Source organism: Sipha flava, unplaced genomic scaffold, assembly GCF_003268045.1.
Source record: "Sipha flava isolate LNK unplaced genomic scaffold, YSA_version1 194_pilon_pilon, whole genome shotgun sequence".
Classification (NCBI taxonomy): Eukaryota; Metazoa; Arthropoda; class Insecta; order Hemiptera; family Aphididae; genus Sipha; species Sipha flava.
The window spans coordinates 1,155,034-1,169,754 of record NW_020272758.1 but is presented as its reverse complement, the minus strand read 5'-3'; the positions used below and the strand labels follow the sequence as shown (position 1 = coordinate 1,169,754).

General features: G+C 26.8%; 1 protein-coding gene across 2 annotated transcripts in view; it reads right to left on the bottom strand.

The window, feature by feature from the left end:
• Positions 1 to 14,721, bottom strand: part of LOC112681662 (B-cell receptor CD22-like) — a 356,479-nt gene that overhangs the window by 191,124 nt on the left and 150,634 nt on the right. Inside the window, exon 1 of one of the 2 annotated variants that reach the window (XM_025551938.1) lies at positions 344 to 448. The exons of the other annotated variant lie outside the window; for it this stretch is intronic. Coding sequence (XP_025407723.1) covers positions 344 to 443 — 100 coding nt within the window. The 5' untranslated portion in view covers positions 444 to 448. Of the gene's footprint in view, positions 1 to 343; positions 449 to 14,721 lie in introns of those variants that run through there. 2 annotated transcript variants of the gene reach the window in all.

Here is a 14,721-nt window from a genome sequence, read left to right as displayed (position 1 = left end):
TATTATTATTATTATTATTATTATTATTATTATTATTATTATTATTATCATCGTTGTAATTATCAGTCCAAGGGATCGTCCATCAATCGTTAACAAATCCAAATAATAGCGACATGTACATAGTAAACCACCACTGTATTAAAGCAAACACGACAACGGTTTTAATTAATATACAGTATAGAATATTATAGATTACATTCTTTCACCCCTTATTTTCTTAACTAAATACACTGCACAAATTTGTATATATATATAATGTCTATTAATAAATGTTTTATTATTATTTTATATATGTATATGTATATTATTTCATTATTTTTTCGCATGTCAAATTCCCTCTTACTGTTCGGTTTTCCGCCAACGATTTTAATGGATATCCGGGCGATATTAAAACGTCCGGTTTGACTGATGATTTGCTCCGACACCTTGACTGCCTCTTCCATTGTTAAACGCCACTCTACGCTTTGTGTCCGCTCACCCCTACCACTGTAAAAGTCATACACTGGAGGTCAAACGGTCGAAACTACAAACCTCTTCACCTAGTGATGGGGGGGCAATCAGATCGGCCGTGTAGAATCAGGGACAGACGGAGGAGATCGTGCCGGCCGGTTAGAAAACGAGAAATATCCCGAACACTGGACGCGAGGGAAATAATGATGTGAGGACTTGACGGTGGCCATGCGTTATGATGGTACACGGCAATTCGACAATTTATAAATATTTCAATTGCAATTTGAACAACGGTAGTCGCCCGACGACGAAAATATTTTCTACGAATACACGGTTCCATTTACGATTGACAAGGTGATTTTTTTATACCACAACAAACCATCGCCACGTCATGTTAATTAATAATTTATTAAATTGTTGGCATTATTCGTTAGTTCTGTCACATAAATATTATGTCTATTTAAGTTCATAAAAAAAAAAAATAATAAAATATTCGTTTCTAGAAAATATATCGTTGTGAACTAATCGTAAAGTATTTTGTTTCACTTGGAAATAGCATAATCCCGTAAAGAAATATATTTTTCATCAGAACTAATAATAATAGATATACATCATTAAGTCTTATGATATACTTTAAGTTTATTGTAAGAAAAAGCTTGTTTACATATCATATTTTTTTGAAATCACAGTAAACATCAGTACATTAGCATAAGAGCCAGTCGGTGTAAAAACTATTTAAATATTTTGTTTAAAAAATAAAAAAACATCATACTATATAGCCACTAGCTACTCTACTGGTTTGTTTTGAAAGGATTTAATTCAGTAATATGCGACAAGTTTTATGGGATTATATTACAATATTTAATAACATTTTTGAAATTGTTGAATAAATTATAATGTCATGTTAAATTATAATCTATATGTTATTAAATTCACCTCTGTAATATTTGTTCAATAATATGCTTACAAAATTACGAATTAAAACAACAGATCACATTATTACAACTATTTCATAATATATTTCATACGTCGATAATATTAAACTGTAAATAATTATAAATTAAATAAGTATGAAGGAATAGTAATATATAAAACGATTCATCGACGAAGGTAAATTGGGTCGAATAAGAGTTTTGTGAAATATAAAAAAATTCACATCTAAAATAAACATAATTCAATGTAATAAATTAGCTACTATCCAAATCATAATAATCATATGAATTAATCTTTCCCAGTCATATTATTTTCAGCGTAACTAATGTATGTCTATAAAACCAAATAAATGGACCTAATCAAATTTATTTATATATTTAAATCATGAAAATTTTCTGTTCAATTTTTTCTGTCAATATCATTTTTATTCACCCACTTTACAATATTTTAAATCTATATTTTTGTTTTAATAAATTATATGATTCAGTTAATTTTCAGACTGAACGTATATTTTAAAATATTTATATATAAAGGTAATAAATATCAATTGATCCTCGTTTGAGTTTACAGAACATCTATGCCATGACAGACAACCGTACATTAAAATAATTTCTTATTTTGAATATAATAATTTAATTCAATAACAACACACAATAAAATACCCAAAGTTTATTTTGGAACTTGATACTGAACAAGATCATGCATTTTTAATATCTAAAGCTATTTTGTTAATTTAAATAAAAAAATTGGTTCATAAAACAAAAAAAATAAGGTAGTGCCGTAAATGTGTAACACAATATATATTGTATAACATAGATATATTGTCAAGTATTCAAAAATGCGGTAAGGTCACAATAGCAATAATTCGAGTAAATAAAATTATGAAATTTGTTGTGTTGAAGTGTTAGGAAAAAATTGTAAATTGTTGATAATACACATACGCAGACAAAAACAATATAATGTGTACACTTAACATAAATATATATATTTAACATAAAAAAATGTAAGATGGGGAAGAAAGGAATAGACACTCTGGTTAAGAAAGGAAATGATAAATTTTTGGTTTCAGTTCAGGCTAAAGGCTCATTTCGTGAACAGTGATTTTCTTGATTATATATAAATGACTGTGCAACCAAATTCAGTGATTTCCTCTGTTATAGTTTAATAGTATACAATTATCTATTTTATATTTTAAAATTTGAGTTTGAAAATATATTTTTATTTTTTATGAACCTTTACTCTAATTTTTATGAATAATATTATTTTTTTCACAGAGCCGCTAATGGTGTAATAATTTAAAATAAAATAAAAATAAGAATGAATTTATTAGAGATAAGTTTTCTGTCCACCCAACGATCATCGATTTGAAAACAGGTGTATATGAGGGAGCCATAGCCTTTTTAACAATCGTAGTCCTCAATAAAATTGTTTTTAAAACTCAAAAAAAATTAAAAAAATGTATATAAATTGTTTTTTCATGGGATATAGGTCTCAGCGAGTAAAACAGTAGGAAACATCTTACTGTGGCAGTTTTGAATATTTACAATATTTATGAACCGAGCAATTTTCCTTGTATCCTTTACAGTTTTGTAGGTACATGTTTCATGAATAATCACGTTAATTTACTACACAGCTAGCATTCGAGATTTATACGCAAAAAATATCAGAAGTCAGTGTGCATGGTAAATTAAATAGAAATAAACCTAGAAGTTGTTTACTTTTTTTTTATTAACTTGAGCATTCACGAGGAAATTGAAGAATAAAAATAAACTACTTCTTTTTATTTGCCGATCTGTCGAACGTGAAAGTGTACTTGACTGTCGTTACATTTTTTGAGCTCCTCCCAATTTTTTATTTTGTTATTTTCCAGACACACCGTTTGCACAAAAGGTGACTTATTTTTTTTTTATATTTTCTTGATATTCAATGGGATTATGCATGGTACGCCACATTTTCTGCACCGGATAGATCAAAGAAATCAACCTTCATAACGCAATTCACAGTGGTATTAACAAAGCAAACACTCAATTTTGTTATTTCGACATAATTCTCTTATACGTTTGATTCTTTGCACTTACATGCATACCTTATATTCACTTGAAAACAACGAATTTGTCCCGAAATAGTTTTTAATTTTAAAAGTGTTCGAAAGAACTATATTTTTAATTTTTTTTTAGACGAAATATACTTGAACTTTCGATACAATCACAAAGTGCTCATTAAAAGCTCTAATTCGGTATTTTAAAAAACAAATAACCTACAGAATATTTGCAAAATTGTTAAAATGTAAGTGAATGATATAAAAAAAAAAAATTCTTTCGTAATAAACACGTATGTAAAAACCCAAACCATACCAATAAATCAGCAACCAAATACGAACTAAATAATATAATCAATAGCCATCTAAAACGTTAACACCCTTTTTGAACAAAATAGTTTTTTGTGGGATTTTAGTAGGTAGGTAATAAAATATAAATATCAATATACTGTGTACAAAATTTAAATGCTCCTAAAAATCTGTGAAAATCCATTGTGATGTTAGTCGATTGTTTCGATCAGCAAAAACAATTATTAATGATTGATGGATGATTATTACTCTCAATATTAACACATTTGAATAATATTTGAATTTTGGCTTGGATCAGATTATATTTTCCTTTCATCATCATATAACGAATTACGGAATTTTCTTATTGGAAAAAACTGGAACGCTCAACATAATATAGTTAATATAAATACTGAGTATCTATGTATAATTTTAGTATCGATACATTTTTTTTAAGAACCACATTCAAAATTAGAGTTGAAAACTACAACTCTAATTCAGTAAATAACAATACCTACCAGAATAATCAACTGAGTACTGAATTGTTGTATATATAATTTCTAAATCTAATTATTATAATGACAGGTTAAGTTAGACAAGCACAAATTAAAGAAATTTTAAAAACTGGTGATGGTGAAACTAGATTTTTCAAAATACTTAGATGATGATCATCACGATATTTAAAAGTATATTTATGTTGGTTTACAAACAGTACTGAAATCAAAACTAAATTTTCTTGAAGTATAATAGTGAAGAGTGATAATATGAAATTTATAAATACAATAATATGATTTTCTAGGTATATATTACATTTCCTATCAAATAGATATCTAATAAGTCCAATAGTTTTCTAACATAATTACAAAATACATTTATAAATAGTATAAGTTTCAGTCCGAACTTGAGTATACGTCCGTCTACTATTTAAAGCACATCAGTCATTTTTTCAGCTTGTTGAATATTGATTTTTTTGTTTTAGTTTGTATTATATTTGATTATTTTATTTACATACATATTTTATACATTATTACGATTATTGTATTTTCAAAATAAAAAAATAAGAGTTTGAATTATTATTATTAATATTAAGTACTTACCTTTATTTCCATTTGACAAATAATTTTCGAAAATCCATTAAGTTTATTGAATAACAGTCATACTAATTATTCATTGTAATATAAAATATTTTGTATAAAATCAAAAATTAAGACTTATAAAAATAATAATAATATTAGTTGAATTAAATTTCTGGGTAAAAATGTAGTATTTGTAATGCACGTTGATTTAAAAACTTTATTGAGTTAGTAAATGTAAATCTAACTGTAAAGAATAAAATATAAATTCTGATATTCTTAATTTGGTGAACTACTGAGCATCACACCTAGAAGTCACTATGTTTAAATTAATACATATATATATAAATGATTATTTGGAATAATATTAAAGAAAAGAGCGGGCGATGATCCCGAAAAACCAATTTGAAATATACGAGTGTATATGCGGATAAAAATCGTGGAGATAAAATCGGCTTATCATAATAAAAAGCTGCTGGATTCTACGTGATTCGACTGCATAGAGTCTGTACTCTACACAGTTTGACGGAGACATTGTAACACGAGCTTCTGGATTTTACTTCTGCTGGATATTATAAATCTAAAGCAATGCGATCTTACCATAGGATTACTGAGAAATTTTTTTCTCACCTTAACATTATTTTCGACCAACACTCTTCTTCTTGAATCTGGATTATTTATAAAAATATCGATATTGAGCCATCCAATAGTACTCTGATGTATAAATGTAATAATCATCTACTCACTTCGACATACCAAGGATATTTATGCAATCGAATTTAAACTTATTTTTATTGCATTACACACATTGATTAGAATTCAAACCTGTTCATTTAAATATAAAATATTTAAAAAAATATAAGGATAACTTCATACTTTTTGTTATGTGCATAACTTAATAAAACATCCGTACATGTATATACATCAATTATGCTGTGTAATTTTAATACATACCATTGTAATCTCTTACTGTCGTAATTAATTGTTTGTTTTTAAATTAATTTATTATATTTTAACTACTTTAAATGTGTTGATTATATTAATTTGATTGTCAAAAGTCGCCAGGAGTAAACTATACATGTAAATAAATTAAAAATTAAATTGTTCAGAGAAGATTATTTCAACAAGCTTTTGAATTTTGTATAATGTACTCGTATAATATTTACAAATGGAAAATATCGCGCTTTATTTTATCATCACTTCTGTCATAATTATTTGGTATTTTAGAAATGTATCTCACGTAGACACGTCTACTCTTGTTAGCCGAAATCCGGTAAGTACAATAAATTCTAAACACAATTTATTTTTACTCTTAAAAAAATTAATAAAGAGTTGATAAAACAATATCATATCAAAGGTTTTTTTATTTAAATTTATCGGTGGTCGGTAGTACTATAATATAAACTTAACATCATACTAAATTGTTTTGATGTTCACGAATTATGTTCTCATGCGTGTATTAGAATCTTTACTTTGTTGTATTATTATCATTCGTGATCATGAGATAAAGGAGTATATTATGACTTTGGACAGAATGAGTAATTTTTGCGGAGAAAATGACACTGAGTAATCAAATGGTATAATATACAGAACCCACTTATTGTTTACGTAAGGTTCATACTGCATAAAGTCCATTACAATTCTGTTAATGTTATTTTTCAATTATTAATATTCACACTTCGTGTTTAACTCCGAAAGCATTAATCAAAAGTTATAAAGAATGTAGAGACCGAACCGCAACGAAGGAAGTTAAATTTACTTTCGGAAGTAACTGATTACTTTGATATATTATACACACTTGCAATGTCAATTATCGATTTACGTTGATAATAATATTTGTATGCATAGTATGCATTATCGAGGTATTGACTAAAAAGTGATAAAAAACATATTTCATCATAAAATATCTGATCTACCATCAAGGTTAAATAATAATTGATGATCGTGAGTATCGAAATCATTATTTAGATTAAAATTGTATTTTATTTGAGTAATAAGTGTTGGAGTTCGTTTTGAATTTCATTCTATACAAGGTGACCAATCTAACTTTGCAATAAGTTTTTGCAGTATGCAACCAAGGTTAATTTGTTTGCTACTTCACATGTTAGTTTTAATCAACTCTTTAAGTAAAAGTATTCCATCACTGTTTCATCATATCATTCATATAAAATAAATGCAGACATTTATTATTGAAAAAATGTATTTGTATTGATATTGTATTTTAAGCTTAATATGTATATATTAGCTATGATTCAATAGAGTAATATGAACGAAAATAACTTGCTGGTTTCTAATAGTGACGGCATTGATGTCATATTAATAATGTATAAGAAATATTATGAGTAAAGAATAATTAATGATAATAAATATTAATTAAGGATTGATAATTATGCGCATTCGCAAATATTTGCGTACACACTTTAAATATAAATAAAAAATATTACAGTTTTTATGTCCCCAAGAATAGTGGTCTTAAATACGTTTGTCAGGAGCACGAATATCAACTTATGACTAAGTTCTATACACAAAGCTTTCATAGAAACAACTCTAAAATTATTCAAAAAAAATCCTACCAAATATAATATTTTTGCTCTTTTAGCCCTTTCCAAAATATTCGACTAAGAAATAAGGTTTTCTATTTTTAACCCTATTTTCCCTTTTTAACCCCCTTAGGGGTTAGCATTTCAAAAAGTCCCTTCTTAGGGACCTTCTTAAGTCTCCATGTCATGAAATTAAATCACTAACCAAATATTATACCATTAGCTTCAATGGTTCCAGCAAAGCAATGATAAATTATTCAATTCATCAAGAAATATTTTTTAAACTAAAGTAATGATGGACATTTGAGGTATAAAGTTTTTTTGGTATCTATACAAATAAGAGTGACGTAAATAAAGAGTTATACATTGAACCATTGATTATCATCCTACAGAATAAACATATTATATAGATTTATATACAGTGCCGTTCTAACTACCAATAATGCCCTAGGCCAACAACATTTGACACCCTCTCCTTACTAAAATTTTTGTAAAATTGACTTCTTATTTTAAGCATTTAATTGATCTCATTCTTAAAATATGTTTAGTAATTATTAATTAAGGTAACTGCTAATTTGTTGATATTATTATTATTGTATATGTATTTATATAAAAAAAATTATTTTATTTTGATGATATTTATATGTTAACACAGATTTCATTATTTTGGTTAAATTATAGAAAAATTGGTTTTTCATAGCAATACGTAAGATTCATAAAAGTATCTTTGTCCTTGTCATAAAGTACATATAATTATAAGTGCTATATATTATATTAGCATAAGCATTCCAAGTAAATATTACAATAATTTTAATATTTACTTGGAATGCTAGTAAAAAAAAAAATAGTAAAAAATAGTAATAGTAATTATTACTATTGATATTTACAAGAACAAATAATTGATAATAATATTGTAATAATATACATTATGATTCAAGGGTTTGTCATAATATAAAATCATGCCTTTAGTTATGGTATTTAGTACTTACAACCATACAGTACCTACAATGTCATAAATAAATATTCTGTCTTTAAGTTTCAATTTTACATTAATGTCAGCATGTAACACATAATTTACATAATTGTTTATTGCATGAAATTTGATAGGTAGGGAACTCATTTTAGATATTTCAATATAAAAGGAAAATTAATACGTATATAGTATTTAAAAATCGAGCGTAAAATTTAATTTTTCAAATATGAGAATATATTCAATTAACCACAATATTTTCAGTAAGAAAACACAGCACCGTAAAATAATTTATATATTTACAATTACTCTGATGGGTCTACTCTATTTACTATATTTCACATTTATGACATTGTTTTTCTTTTGCATTATTTAATAATATTTATATTTTAGTACGGGTAATGTATATATCATCGTTATTATCATACAAGCATTTTTTTTTATTAACATAAGCATTTATGTATATTGATGGTTAACAATTATCATACTCCAAACACGTACTTATACAATTGTCCTATAACAGTAAAAAAAAAATACTTCAGATATTGTTAAGGCAAAGTCAGGTCTGTAATCGTGAAAAACAATTAGTTTTTTTACGTTCATTCAGAATGTACCGTATTTTTGTTTTACATGTGTGATTATCAAATCATGTTTCACGGTACGATGCACAAAAAATCAAATTGTATATTTTTTTTTATTTTGGCGTTTACAAGCCACTAAGGCTTTTTGCCACACCCACAATTTTCCCCAAATTCCCTGATCATTGGCAACTTTAATTCTTGTTGTCCCTTGGTTTTCCAAATCTTTGTTACTCTATCAAACCAACGTTGGCAGAGGCTGATCCTTGGTCTTTTTCCGTAAGATTTGTTGATTAAGACCTTATGTATAAGTTTTTCCTTTGCCCACTATACATGTCCTGCTCATTCTTGCCTTTAAGATTTTAGAAATTTTTGTATATTTAGTCTGTTGAAAATTCTTCCAATCTTTTCTTTTTTTTTTTTTTCGTAATTTCCCGATTAGGGTTTTAGTGTAGGGTCTATAACGGAACGCAAGACAGTTGCATAATGGTATAATAGTAATAATGATTTATTAGTCTTATGAACACGTTAATAACACGTTAATACAATGTACATATATGCACCTTGTAATTTTAAATTGTCAAATACTCCGAAGAGTTTACAATAATTTTGTTAATAGTGCGATTGTAAATTATTGTATAACCAATTCGAATATATGTGAAAGTTACACATATAAAAATATATTGAAACAATATTATACAAGCAATTTAGAATTTAGATGCTGGAATTTGAAAGGGACCAGTATTAAAACTATCTTTACATGACTAAATGTAAGTTATTTTAACTGAAATTACGGTTTTTTGATAATTGTAAATGTCAAAAGTTCATTTAATATTTCCAGCGTTTCACCTAAGAAAAACTTTTGTACCTCGGAAAATTCAAAAGCACAAATGTTGAGGTTTACAGCACAAATTAGCACAAACGAGATACGAATCATTGGCATCATTAAATATTAAAGTGGGGTGCAATCATTTCCCCAGTACCACCAATGAAAACGTCTGTATTTCGGAAATTTTAAAAGCACAAATGTTGAGGTTTTCAGCACAAATCAACATAAACGAGGCACAAAGAAAGGTTTTGTTTAATAATTCAAAAGTGGAAGATATACAGCAGTCCGGTCTTGGACATCTCGGCGTGTCTATTTCGGCGTGGCCGTCTCGGCGTAAACCATTTTGGTGTGAACCCATTTCGGCATGCATTCAACTCTTTTAGACTCATATTTTTTAATTTGATTTATAAATCCGAACTAACAACTATGCCAAAGCAGCCAACAGACGACTTAATATACAAATGGATGTGCAGTATCCAACCTTATGGACATTCATTTCTTGTTTGACAAAAGTACAATATGGTCGTGATGTATTTTATAATCAATTAAAAGCTGGGAAAAGTCCCCCACGAAAAAAAAAGAAGTACCTATATCGATGTAGATAAAAGAAAAAAAAAACTTGTAAATAATTATAACAATCGTGACATCATTAGTTTTTTAAGGGGCATAGCCTATAATATTAGTTGTCATTAGTTTATTTTAATTGTATTTATAAATATTTAAATTAAATATTTAAAGAGGTAATCAGTATTATCATTATTATCTTTATTATCATTATTATTGTTGGCCGATGCCGTATCGCATAATATAATTTATAAAAATGTCATGTATTTAACGTGTTTAGAATCATATACTATACCGGCATACAGCAAGTTTATAATAAAAATCAAATAAAATAATATAAGTCTAAAAGAATTGAATGCATGCCGAAATGGGTTCACGCCAAAATAGTTTATGCTGAGACGGCCGAGATGTCCGGGTCCGACAGCAGCCATAATATATTATTGTGTATGCCAGAACTGTACTATTTCAATGTGCCTTTTTTAATTCGTTAGTCACTGGGGTATTTGAAATATGCACAATTGTGATTTATATAATACTAGTGACCCACCTTGTCTACGCACGGGTATTATCTGGATATATAATAAAATAAATTTGCAGAAATTTGTGATCATCGGGTCAATGTGCTTGCAAGCTAAAGGGCTGTTCGGTTGTCCGTTTTGTTCGGTGTTACCATGTGTCTGCGCGAACGATTCTCTGGCTCTCTGTATTCAATGTCTATCTCGAAGCTTGTTAGGCAAGCCTAACGTTCCATTAACGATTCTTCATATCTTGCTAAACGTGCAATTTTGACATTTACTGTAATACGACCTATGTTCGAACGAAAAATTCTTCCAGATATGACAATATAATTTTTGTACAAAGTATTATTTACCCAGTTCAATAAATACTAATAATAATCTTATCTTATTGTCATAGTAACACACCACAAACATAGTACAGTATAGTATAGTATAGGGAACTTTTCAGTCTTCTGTAATTTTTTTTTTTTTACAAAAAAACCTTCCTCTTGAATGACTTTATCAATTAAAAACATCCACTTTAAAATTCGTTGCGTAATTTAAAGATCTAAGCATACATAGGGACAAACGTGGGACGACTGTTTTATGCTATTTATAGATATTATACGTGTATTATATTAATTTTTCATAACAGCAGTTGGTTTGCATGTTTTCAAACAGTAATTTCATCAATTTTAGCATTTGGCCATGATTTTATATTACAATAATATTTAGATTATTACTATAATACTATTGCTAAACAAAAACCACATCAAAAGTATTCGTATAGTGTACAAGTGCCACGCAAGTGATTAATTAATTATTATTAATCTTTTAACCTTTTAACCCTCACGAAAACACTCTAAATAGTTCTATATACTCTCAAAAAACGATCATTAAAATGTTAAGCATATTTTCATCATATTTTCTTAATATTAAATTACACACCATAATTTCATCTTTAACAATAATAATTACATTTAAATAAATGCTAACCTAACCTAACCTATATTTTTCGTATTTATGTTTGTCGTTTACCAGTAGTAATTTAAAATTATTGTGAATATATGTTATCAATTTTTTTTTTTCGTTTTATCTCGTATATTATCATGCATTCATGCATTTCAATTAAGTTTAAAATATGAGTTAAAAGTATGTATAATCTTATGAATCGATAAAATAAAAATTCGATATCGTAATATATATTTATATATATACGAGTATGTATTAATTATTGGTTACCTAACGATCTCTTGGAGAATATTACAAAAAAAAAATGATAACTCACCTATAAATGTTAATATATTGAGTAATTAAATTCTAATTATTGTAATAAACGTATATCAACAACACAATATTTTTGATATGTTTATCTTATTTATAGTATTATATATACGTGACATGTATTATGTTATACTAGTACTTCAAATAAAATTATTATTATGGATTTCGATACTTTAATGAATGGTAAACGTCATGATAATTGAAAATGTACTGGCCATCCAAATGATTAGTTTTTTAAATTTCAATGAATTATATTTAAAGTAATAATGTATATTCAACTAAAATTGTTGCGCCAGTTAGATTGAAATAAGAACACTGTAAAGTTAGAAATAATATCGAGATTGAAGTCAATGAAATTTACAATACATTCGATGTTTCCATACTGTTTTATTTAATAATATTATATCAATATTTTTTTTGTTTTACTCTATTATTTTTCAAACAATGTCGACAAAGAAAATTATAATATAATTTTAACTGTTTTCTTTTCAATAATAATTTAAAATAATTTACATATTTATTATGTACTGCAAAATAGATTTTCTTTTCAAAACAATATTTATATTTATTTTTTATCAAATACGAGTGTAGTTGAAATAAATTCTGTGAAAAATCATAAGAAATATTTGATTTTGATTGGCAAATATAATGTGAGAATCATAAAAAAAAAAAAAATTAAAAAACCATTGTTGTTTTTATTAAATTTTGTTGAAATATACTCATATTTTGATGTAGTTACATACACTTTCACATCTGATCACAGGTAAGTATAAAAATATATTGAATATCCTATTATATATTATCATAAGTTCTTACTAGCATATATTCTAAGTACTTATTATTCATTATTTCCCAAACATAAATGTATATAGTATAAATATTTTTTGTTCGTTATTTATATTGGAGGTACCCATTATATTTAAGTAAATTTTAATTTATTTACATTTTTTAAGTATCAATTTATAAAAAAAAGTGTAAGTTAATTAATAAAATTAAAATTATTTTTATAAATAAATAGTATTTTATATTTTATCTATATCTAGATAATTTAGGTTTGAGCTATTTTTTTATCTTTATCTAGATAAATGTTTAGTTATATTTGTGTAACACTGCTAATTATAGGCAATTTATCGATATTTTTCAACAAGTTGTAATTTTTTATATTTTGAAATTTTGTCACATATTGTAGATTATTCTTATTATATAATATAAATATTTATTTCTTTCATCCTATAAAATCACGATCAACTGTTTAGAAGTAATCGAAATTTAAAAAGAATATATCAAACAATAAAAAAAATTTAATTTCAATAAACAACCAGTGGAGTTTTTAAGAATGAGTTCGAAAAAATGTTTATTACAATATCGTAATGTCTAAATTTACTAAACATAAAATAATATATCTTATACAAAGTATAAATTATGTATTCAAAGATAAATATGAATCGTTTATGTTGTTTTTCTGAAGTTAATGTTAGTTATTTTAAAATAAAGTGGAATAAAAGAAAAACAGACGTCGTATAAAAATTAATTTTCATGGTATTTTTCCAATTCATTCATGTTTTTTTTTTCTTTTTAAAAACTAGTTTTGAATTGTTTGAACACAAAAAATTTACTACAATGATTACTTTAAATGACAACTACAAGTTCTAATAATGCATAAACCATATTAACGTTAACAATAAACCATTTATAAATACAAATCGAGTATCCGCATAAACGGCATATTTTTTGCCAAGGTACGTCATTCCGTTTACATGTCCTAATGACAAATTGATGAATTTGTATATTCATCACTTTTTCATTGTTATCATTCTTCCCTTCCTACTGTACCCCATGGTAAAAAGTAAAATTTACTTAAATTGTAGTCAAATAACCGTTCTTGTATCTAACGATTATAGTGATAGTTTTGATTACTAAATATCCTTAAGTTGGATTTATATCAATAACAATAATTACACTCGTGGAAAACGTATAGTTAATCTAAAAGCCACGCAAATATTATAAAACTACGTTTAGTGTTAATGCGAAAGTAACAATGTTTGTCATTCTAATCCAATCGGTAATAAATTATTCATACGACTAGGGTGCGTAAAAATTAAGCGCAACTATTTTCCTATTCCCGTGTATAACAGCCATTAAGTTTGATTTAAACTAATCGGTTTTGATTCCACATCGGAATAACATTTTCTACTACAAATATATTCGAACTACACTGTTGATACGACAGGCGCATCGTCATCGGCTGGGGAAAAATCGATTTTCGAAATAGCTTTTACTGAGCCATGATTTCGTTTACCTCGAGGCTAAATAGAACAGAACTGTGTGTCCGCCTTGACACATATGCAATATAAATGCGTTATAGTTTCGAGGAATATAAATACGCACATACCTATACCTACAATAATCTTATGCTTGGTGCGTGGGGCTTATTCATCCCACGCCGTAGCACTCGTCAGCTGTGTTTGATCACAGAAATACCCGTACCCATCGGTGACTGCAGTAAAATCGTACAGGAAAGAAGCTAACATTATAATATATACACACATATAATAATATATGTCCCCACGACATTTATTAGACATTTTATCGCACCATCGGGAGTTAGTTTTGTGACTGGTTTTTATATATGTGTGTGTGTGTGTGTGTGTGTGTGTGTGTGTGTGTGTGTGTGTGT